The sequence below is a fragment of the Neofelis nebulosa genome, chromosome 15 (genome assembly GCF_028018385.1).
Source record: "Neofelis nebulosa isolate mNeoNeb1 chromosome 15, mNeoNeb1.pri, whole genome shotgun sequence".
Taxonomy (NCBI): domain Eukaryota; kingdom Metazoa; phylum Chordata; class Mammalia; order Carnivora; family Felidae; genus Neofelis; species Neofelis nebulosa.
This window is the reverse complement of record NC_080796.1, coordinates 61926863-61937460: the sequence shown is the minus strand read 5'-3', so window position 1 is coordinate 61937460 and position 10598 is coordinate 61926863. Positions and strand designations below refer to the sequence as shown.

General features: G+C 43.0%; 1 protein-coding gene across 1 annotated transcript; it reads right to left on the bottom strand.

Annotated features, from left to right (window-relative positions):
• Positions 1-1163: 1163 nt before the first annotated feature.
• On the bottom strand, positions 1164-2208 carry LOC131495310 (ribosome biogenesis protein NSA2 homolog). The gene has a single exon (XM_058700147.1). It carries the CDS (start codon positions 2103-2105, stop codon positions 1344-1346), a length of 762 nt encoding a protein of 253 aa, XP_058556130.1. The 5' UTR covers positions 2106-2208; the 3' UTR covers positions 1164-1343.
• Between the last annotated feature and the right edge of the window lie 8390 nt (positions 2209-10598).

Genomic DNA, 10598 nt, shown 5'->3' with positions numbered 1-10598 from the left:
TGGAGGTGTCCAGTGGCAAAAATCAAGGGCCCCAGACCAGTGTGTAAGCTCCTTTCTGGAGGTATCAGCAAGCTGTGGTGAGGCCAAGTGGGGTTCAAAGGTGTCTCCTTGCCTATGTTCCCTGAATGCAGCCCTGTAGCCCCTGCATGTGTGGGGAAGCTCAGCTTCAGGCGGAAGCTCCAGGACAGGCAGACAGGCCTTTTTCATAGGCAGACGGGGGTGTCCTTCTGTCTATTACCTGTGCAGTGTGCTGGGTGTGGTAGGTGGCTTAAACTTCCTTCCTCCCTTCCTTCCTTCCTTCCTTCTTTCATTCTTTCTTCCTCCTTTCCTTTCCTTTCCTTTCCTTTCCTTTCCTTTTCTTTCTTTCTCTTTTTTTCTTTCTTTCCTTCTTTCTTTCTTGGATGGTACGCTGAAACTCAATAATTAGAAGTTTATTTTTTTAAGTTTATTTATTTTGAGAGAGAGAGAGAGAGAGAGAGAGTGAGAGTGCAAGCAGGGAGAGGCAGAGAGAGAGGGAGAGAGAAAGAATCCGAAGCGGGCTCCGTACTGTCAGCATAGAGCCCACCATTGGACTTGAATTCAGGAACCCTGAGATCACGACCTGAGCCAAGATCAAGAGTCAGATGCTTGGGGTGCCTGGGTGGCTCAGAGCCTAGAGCCTGCTTCGGATTCTGTGTCTCCCTCTCTCTCTGCCCCTCCCCCACTCATGCTCTGTCTCTCTCTCTCTCTCTCTGTCAAAAAGAAATAAACATTTAAAAAAAAAGAAAAAGTCAGATGCTGAAGGGGCGCCTGGGTGGCTCAGTCGGTTGAGCGCCCAACTTCATGATCTCACGGTTTGTGAATTTGAGCCCCGCGTCGGGCTCTGTGCTGACCACTTGGATTCCGTGTCTCCTCCTCTCTCTGTCCCTCCCATGCTCATGCTCTGTCTCTCTCTGTCTCCCAATAATAAATAAACATTAAAAAAATTTTTTTGTAAATAAGCCTATTTTTTAAATTTTTTTCCAATATATGAAATTTATTGTCAAATTGGTTTCCATACAACACCCAGTGCTCATCCCAAAAGGTGCCCTCCTCAATACCCATCCCCCACCCTCCCCTCCCTCCCACCCCCCATCAACCCTCAGTTTGTTCTCAGTTTTTAACAGTCTCTTATGTAAATAAGCCTATTTTAATGTTTCTTACAATAGAATAAATAGTTCTCTTGATGGCTGCAGATATGTAAGGCTGTTGGGCAGTATTTGGAGAACCACCACAGAAATGGTGTCTTCTTAACTGGTGAGTAGTCTTCAGGAATTGTCAAGAGTTACTTGTCTGAAAGTGCTGTCAAACCAGCAAGACTGTATTTATGCATCCATCGTTTTCAGGATTGTTGGTAACCTGGGCATATTTCCCCAAATAACCTTGCCTCCTTGTGTCACAAGGCCCAACTCACTCACGTTCACTTCAATGACAGTACCTTTGGTAATAACACCCAAAGACGTATATAGTGGGGACGAGGGATTCTTTTTTACACCAAGTATTGGCAGGCAAAAGGTGGCTTTCAATTCAGGATGTGTTACATGGGCCTTTTTGAAACGTAAGCCCATTGGCCTAATGAATCCTTCATATTTAGGTGGTTTTCGAGTAAAGCCGTCTCCAACAAAGCAGACTTTTGTAACCATCCTCTTCCGTGCTTTCTTCTTCCTCTTTCCTGTTCGAATAACTTTTAATACTTCTGTTTCTCCCTGGGCACGAACTTTGGGCAAAGGGACTTCCCATTTTCCTGCTTTCTCTTTTCGTTTTTGTTTAATCATATTGGAAAGTACTTTAGCTCGGGACTGTCCCTCCCTGTCCAGCAGATACGCAGGTACTGTTCCTTGTGGAGTCTTTTCATCATTCTTTTGCTTGGTGTTTCTCTTTTCATGCATCTTGATAGGCTTTTTCATTTGTATTTTCTCAGCATGGAGCCGTTTATGGTAGAGCTTAGCTTTCAGACCAATCATCTTTTTTGCCTTCTTTGAACGTTCATGAGCCTCTCGACCTTCCTTCTTTCTCTTTTTCTCATGGTAATCCAAACGATAGCCATAGTGTTTCCGGTGTAACTCAATATATTCGTTTTGTGGCATGGTGACAGCCACAGAGCCGCCGGGTGCAGGTGCCGGGGCGCAAAGAAGCTCTCAATTTTCGGGTCTCACAGACCCGCGAGTTCACTCCACGTACCCCGATAGGAAAGAGCAAAAAAAAATTTTTTTTTAAAGAGTCAGATGCTTAACCAACTGAGCCACCGAGGTGCCCCAATAAATAGACGTTTCTTAAAGGTTAATTGAAACATGAACTTTTTGTAGTTTGTTATATTAAAATCCACTGGTCTGCCTTGGACTTTAAAAAAATGTTAAAGTATAAGTGACATACAATGTCATACTAGTCTTAGGTATATAAAGGTGATTTGACAATTCTATACATTACTCAGTGCTCATCACAATATATGTAGTCACCATCTGTCACCATACAACGTTATTACAATATTATTGACTATATTCCCTATGCTGTATTTTTCATCTCTGCAACTTACTTATTTTTTAAGTGGAAGTTTGTACCTCTTAATCCCCTTCACCTATTTCACCCATCCCTTCCCACCTCCCCTCTGGCAACCACCGGTTTGTTCTCTGTACTGAGAGTCTGGCTTTTGTTTGTTCGTTTGTTTCGCTTTTTAGATTCCATACACAGGTGAAATCATATGCTATTTGTCTTTCTCCGCCAGACCATCTTTCTGATTGGTATGGTCTCTTGGGGTCTACAGACACAAGCCCCTCTGATAACCAAGGCCAGGCAATCAAGGGAGGCCCCCGATGGACGTTACTCACCCACCAGCTTTGGCGAGGCTGTGTCCCCATCGTGGCTGTCTCTGCTAGCAAGGTAGAGGGAGAGTGCAAAAATGGCTCTCACCAGAGCCTCTATCCCCCCGAGAAAGTCCCAACTGGTCAGCACCAGCCCCCCCAACAGATGCTTTAAAATTAGCAAATGAATTTCCTTCACATATAATCACTTCTTAAGCTGCTGCCTTTGTACTGGTTCCTGGGGCAAGTGAATCCACATGCCATCCCCTCAAAATGAGTATCTCAGGTCCTCACAGACCCCAGGTCCCCTGGACACAAGCCCCATTGGTTTCCAAAGCTTGGCATTTTGGGGGCCTCATCTCTCTGGTGCAGGTCCTAGGGGTTGAGTCGCTCAATGGCACAACTCGCTTCTTTGGGAGAGGCTCTGGATTTGTAAGATCTCTCCCTATTATATGCGGATAGGGTGGTGGGGTTTGGTGAGACTCTGCTTCTCCTACCATCTAGCCATGACATGTTTATCCCTTGTTGTGGAGAGAGTTGTTCTTTTTAATTTTTTCCCCCCCACCGGGAATTATTCTATACATAGGTGTGGATTTGGTGTGTCTGCGGGAGGAGGTAAGTTCAGCGTCTCCATTGCCACCATCTTGGATTGCCTCTTCCCATGTTTTTTGATGATAGAAATTAACATTTTATTCAGAACATTAGTTTGCAATAATATAAATAAAACTAATGAGTTTTTAGAACTAGCTTTTATAAACATCTAAATTATAATAATGAATGAAATAGGAAAGGGTCTTGTTAACTACTGATTGAGAAGTAAAAGGTAATTTTTCTCTTTTACATATATTATTTGTGTAAGTGTATTTTTTAATTTTTATTATTATTATTTTTTTTTTTTTTTTGAGAGAGAGAGAGACAGGGTGTGAGCGGGTGAGGAGCAGAGAGAGAGGGAGACAGAGAATCCCAAGCAGGGTCCACACACCAGCATGAAGAGCCCAACACGGGGCTCAGACTCGGGAAACTGTGAGATCACGGCCTGAGCCGAAATCAAGAGTCAGCCGCTTAACTTAATGAGCCAGGTGTCCCTGTGTAAATGTATCTTTATACAGAGTTGCACACTGTGAATTTTGTTTCTGTGCATTTTTCAAGCTCTCTGTGTAGTTTTACTTCTAAATAATTCTATATATAATCAAATGAATATAAGGAATATGATTTTTTAAGTTTATTTATTTATTTTGAGAGAGAGAGAACATGCACACACATGCACGCAAGTGGTGGAGGGGCAGAGAGAGAGGGAAAGAATCCCCAGCAGACTCCATGCTGACAGACCAACACGGGGCTCGATCGCATGAACTGTGAGATCATGACCTGAGCCAACATCAAGAGTCAGGTGCTTAACTGACGGAGCCACCCAGGCACCACCCCCCAAATTATTTTAATTAAAAATTATCTGAAATAGGGACACCTGGGTGGCTCTGTCAGTTGAGCGTCCGACTTTGGCTCAGGTCATGATCTTGCAGTCCATGAGTTCAAGCCCCGCGTCGGGCTGTGTGCTGACAGCCCAGGGCCTGGAGTCTGTTTTGGATTCTGTGTCTCCCTCTCTGTCTGCCCCTCCCCGGCTCACTCTCTGTCTCTCTGTCTCAAAAATAAATAAACATTAAAAAAATTGTCTGAAATAAAAAATCCCTTCCAAATATATACGTGGCACATAGACACAGCAGATTTCTAAGTGACGTCACAAAAAGCCATTGCTGTGTGAATACCTTGATCCATGGTGTATGTATAGCAAGGATTATCACACAGAGAAATTCTCAGGGAGCAGGATATGAAAGGAGATGGAGAAGCTTCCACTGCTATTATTTCAAGGCTGATTTCTCATTTTGTCTAAATGTTTCAAAAAGCTCTCTTCACGCTTCTTGTTGAGATTCCTAGGGGGTGGGAAGGGTGTAGTACATAGAAGCTTGGAATTGTTTTCTGTTTTGTAGGAGTGCCAGCATTTGGATACGCCTATGGGGAAATTATCGGAATGGATCCCATGACTTTAAATACCCTCTATATACTGCCGACACCCAAATTTATATCTCCTCCTTGGATGCCTCTTTGAACTCCAAACTCATATACCAAGCCAGCTACCAGATGTCTCCACTCGGAAATCCACATTTCAAAGGTAACACATTTAAAAACAAGCTCATATTTTGAACCCGTGATTTTCTCTTCCAAACCTGTTCTTCCTTTGGTCTTTTCCATTACAGTTGACAGAAACCCATCTTCCCAATGAATCAGCCCCCAAACCCTCGAGTCATCCTCGACTTCTCTTTCTCTCACACTTTACGGCTGTTCTGTGATGAAATCCTGTTAGCTTTCATCCCAGTGTCTCTAGGATCCAGCCACCCTTCACCAGCTCTGCCCACACCACTCTGGTCCAAACCACCCTTGCCTCTTTGTGGATTGCACTTGCTCTTGATTGGTTTCCCTCTTCGATTCTCCCCGACCCAAACCATACCCTCTCTTTTCACACAGCAGTCAGACTGACTCCTGTTAAGTGCAGTAAGTTCATGCTGCCCCTCTGCTTGAAAGCCTCCAACAGCACTCCTTCTCACACAGAGTCAAGCCAAGTGCCCACGTCTGTGTAGGATGCTCACAGACCCACCTCCGTTACGCCCCTGACCTCATTTCCCTCTGTTTTCCCTTCCGGTCCCCACACTGGCCATATCTACTCTTGTTCTTGGATGGCACTGAGCTCATTTCTCCCTCCAGACTTCAGGAACTTTTATTAGTCTCCCCCCAGAGAGCACAGGACTCACCCCCTCATCTTCTTCAAGATGGTGCTTAAATGTTACCTTCTTAAATATGCCCTCCTCCCCACTCCTCTTCTCTGCTTTAGTTCTCTCTATAGCACTTACCATGATCTAATAGAACTTAACTGTTTATTTTGCTGTCTTCCACCACTAGAATGTAAGCTCCCTGAATACAGGTGTTTTGTCTCTTCTCTGCTCTATCCCTAGGACTTACCAGTGCCTGGAATAGAGGAGCACTCAATAAATAATTATTAAATGAATAAATAAAATTCCTTAAGCAAGGGGTAAAGCCGACACCTGATAATTTCTATGGTCTATACTCTTTGGACTATATTTAGTTTACATTTCAATGTACGTAAAGTAAACTTTAGTCTTTCTGATGTGCAGTTTTATGCACTCGGCAAATGCATACATTGATGTATCCCCCACCTCAAACAATTACGTTATCCTTCAAAAAAGAAAAGAGGGGTGCCTGGGCAGCTCAGCGAGTTAAGCATCTGACTTCTGCTCAGGCTATGATCCCCTGGTTCATGGGTTCCAGCCCCACATTGGGCTCTGTGCTAACAGCTCAGAGCCTGCAGCCTGCTTCAGATTCTGTGTCTCCCTCTCTCTCTGCCCCTCCCTGCTCATGCTCTGTCTCTCTTTCTCTCAAAAATAAATAAAAACATTAAAAAATATTTTAAAAAACCCTCATGCTATCTCCTTCTAGTCAAATATTGTCCCATCTTTAATGCTTGGCAACCACTGATCCCATCTCTATTCCAGAATGTTGTACAAGTGCAACCATACTGCACATAGCGTTTCAGGTCTGGCTTCTTTTTCTTAGCATAATGCATTTGAGTTTGGCCCATGCTGTTGTTTATATTAATTGTTAGTTCTGTCTCATTGCTGAATGGTTTTCCATCATATGGACATATCAGTTTGAATATGTATTTCTGGAAGACCATGAATAAAGGGGATATGTCATCAAGTTGTACATCTTAAAACCAAGTTTCTGAAATACAAAATACTTTGTAGGAATTATGGAACTAAATTTGGTTGTTTGCTTTTAAACTTAGTAGGGGGAAAGACCTGAAGAAAATACACTAAAAACTATCAATGGTGCTATTGTCTTTGGGAGTAACTTCTTTTCTTTTTTTAAATTTTTGTTTATCTCATTTTTATGAGGGGCACATACCGTTTTTATAACAAAAACACTTTATTTTGAAAATGAAGACACACTGATGTAGATGTTAAAATATCCAGGGGATATCGTTCGGAGAAATGAAAATACACTTTCTTTCCTTTTGCTTTCAGTGATATCAAATAGACTCAGTCACCTACACTTTTGTTGAGGAATGAGAAAACAATGGGGTTCCACACCAAGTGTATTTAACGCAAAGGAGGAAAATAAATGCTAATTTTGATACTATAATTTAGGAATTTTTAAGTAACAATTTACACCTGCAATCAGAAGGCCGCTGCTTCTTTAAGAAGTGAGGGTCTCCAAACAGTTTATGAAGTAATAGATCATATATAAGTAGGTTGTTCGCTCTCGGTACAGATGCCATCATTACTAACTACTTTCAGGCTCTTTGAGAGCTGAATAATTCCGTAATGCATCATTGAACATTTAGTTGCTTCATAGCAGATGGTTTCAGGGGTCCATCTGCTCACAGCAATGTTTTCAACAAGCCCCCTTCACCTTCACCAAAAGGTTCGGAAACATTAGAATATTCATTCTCCACTACAGGTGTGTTTTCTTGGCTCCCCCGTAGTAAGGAGCGGGACCACCGTCTTTTTTTTTTTTTCTCCAGAAGAAAATACTGGCCTGCGTAAGTATAGAAAACCTTGCTGTGAGTATCAGGGAAATAAGTGAAAGAGTATCTGATTTAAAGAACTTGTAAAGTTACTTAAGTTACTGTGCGTGTGTGTGCGTGTGTGTGTGCGTGTGTCAGAGAGAGAGAGAGAGAGAGAGAGAGGTGGGGGGAGAGAGAGAGAGAGAAGCGGCTGCTTTCCTGGGCTGACTATGGTAAACATGAGATATTAGACACTCAACTGGTTTTTTTTACTCCTGCCCTAATGTGCGCAGAAGCAGTGTCAGCTTCTTTAGGGGTTCGCTGGGAAAAAGAATTCATTCTCTCTGCCTTTGAGGCCCTGGGGAAATCTCCCAGGCAAGGTCAGGGTGAACACATGAAATACGGGAAGGAGCTCCAGCTGAAACCATATGGATACGAGCAAACTGAATATAATATCTGAATGCTGAGAAGATCCAGGGGTAAGTGTTATGGGGACACAGCTAGTTTTATTCCAGAAATCCCAAATGCCCCATTACCTATGTGATCACTGAAATTTGCAGTCAGGCTGCTAGAGAAACGGAAAGGTGGCATGCGATGAATAAGACATGGGCAGCAGCTGCTCTCCAAATATGGAGAATTCTCTTTTCCAAATTGGAAGATAACAAGGAAAGACAAAGTTGGCGACGAGGAAGCACAGGGCATTAGGTAGAGGACTTTCAAGAGACTGCAAGAAACTGACGGTCCATTTGTTTGGATTGAGGCAGTGGACACCCCGGACCCAAATACACTGAACACATGAATTCAACACTGTGCACCATAGAGATATCTTTCGGGTGTTGAGTAGAGAGATGTCGCTTTATCACCAATTTGTCGGCAAAGGGAACAGTGAAGTCCCGGCTATTTCAGAGAACCGTGTAAATGGCAGTCAGAGCTCCTCTCAGCAGCCACGGAGGAACATTCCGAAAAGAGACTGCTCTGTGTTTTGTGTTCCAGTGGTTGTATTTTAATTTCTCTCTCTAAAAGGAACAAATATATTCAGATCAGGATATGAAAGAAAATCACTGAAGATTTCAGAGTCATATTTCAGAGAGCTGTTGGAAGGCAATTTAATTACCTATTAACCTCTTTATTTAAGAGAACAAAAATATTGAAAAAAATAAAAATCTTTGACTTACTGAAATAAATGGCACTTGCTGAATGCAATTGTCACTGGTGATGGCTCTAGGCTTATATTCGTCCTTTCATTTTTAACAGGCATTTATTAAGTACCTACTAGGTGTGCAGAATCAGACAAGGTTTACCGTAGAGACCCTATTTCCAACCTTCAGGATCTTCCTCGTTTGTGAGCTAAAACTCTGCTGCTAAATGGCTTGTGTCAGAGGTGAATGATTTATTACTAGCCACAACTCTGAAGGAGTGGCCTGCCTTAGAAATCAGAGAGCACACATTCCTGATATTGTTATCAGTGTCATCTTGATTATCCTGTCAAGAATAGCCCCTGAAATTGACTTCACCATCACTCCCACTTTTGAAAGCAGAAAAACGACAGGCAAGTATTCTGTGTCTGTGAAAGCTTTAGAATTCCGTTAATTTAATCCAGTGTTTCCTATTAGGTATTAATCAAGCATGCTGAGCACTATTAGCTCTATGAGGAACCCAAATTAAGGAAAGGACTTGTTGCACGCCCTCAGATAGTTTATAATCTAACTGGGGAAAGAAGATAGATCTACGTGGAACTGCAAGAAACAACCACAGGAAACATTTCAGGTGCACGGTTGAGGACCAAGGGCGTTCTAACCAGGGGAAAGGGGGGCACAGAGAGGGGTAAGTCAGACACGCAGGCATCTTCTTGTGCCATCAAGGACCCCGTCCAACATGTGACTTCTTTAGAGAAGAGAAGGAGAGACAGAAAAGCTTGGTTTCACTTTAAGGAGTTTTGCACTGATGTTTTAAAATGTGAAAGTAGTTGTAGGTCTTTGTGTTTGGACAAAGGCCCAGCCTGAGTGGATACACAGAGCTGGGAGTTGCAAAGAGTGGGAAGAAGGAATAGTTGAGGGTTACCTCGCTGAGGCTAAATGGCCACGGTTTGACGTAGTGAGAAAGGAGGGTAGGTTCCTGAGAGTGGTGGGTCTGAAGCAGGGTCGGATGCATAGCGAAGTTGAACGGTATCTAGCTGCATCTACACAACTTGACAGAGTGCGGGTGGACAGAGCACAGAGGTCTGCTACAACCAAAAGTGGCCGAGACCTAGATCTATTCCGGTAGCAATCAGAGCGCGAGAGGTCCTGGTTTTAATGAGTGTTTATTTTGTAGTCCTAGAGCTTAAGTGAAGAGTACCAGCCAGGAAGCATCTGACATCATACGTCAGAAAACTGGCTTGGTTTTAGAAGATACAAATATTATTTCAAACTTGAAAGGAGGACAATTACTTATGAGAAAGCATTTTTAAGAAAAGAATCAGCGGGGCGCCTGGGTGGCTCAGTCGGTTAAGCAGCCGACTTCAGCTCAGGTCATGATCTTGCGGTCCGTGAGGGCTGTGAGTTCGAGCCCCGTGTCGGGCTCTGTGCTGACAGCTCAGAGCCTGGAGCCTGTTTCAGATTCTGTGTCTCCCTCTCTCTGACCCTCCCCTGTTCATGCTCTGTCTCTCTCTGTCTCAAAAATAAATAAATGTTAAAAAAAAATTAAAAAAAGAAAAGAAAAGAATCAGCAAACTGAACAGAGGGTTCTCAGAGCCAGGAGGTCCTTGAATTTTTCAAATCAGAAAATTAATATGCCAGCAAACTACTTTAATTCTTTCAAAACGTTTGAACTTAGTAAAACAAGTTATGATTAGAAGAAGCATTAATTCCTAAGTGTGGATTCGGAGACATTCAGAGTTGTATCCAGTGATTTTAAGGGATACGGCGAAATTGTGTGATCTCAGAAAACTATATTTTAATTAACTTGGGGTTTATCTATCTACTTACCTACCTATTACCTATGTCTCTGTAGGGTAGGGTTTGAAACGTCAACAGGAAACAGTGCTAAAGCAGTAACTGCAATTTTTTTTTTTTTTTTTTTTTTTTTTTTTTGGGACAGAGAGAGACAGAGCATGAACGGGGGAGGGGCAGAGAGAGAGGGAGACGCAGAATCGGAAACAGGCTCCAGGCTCCGAGCCATCAGCCCAGAGCCTGACGCGGGGCTCGAACTCACGGACCGCGAGATCG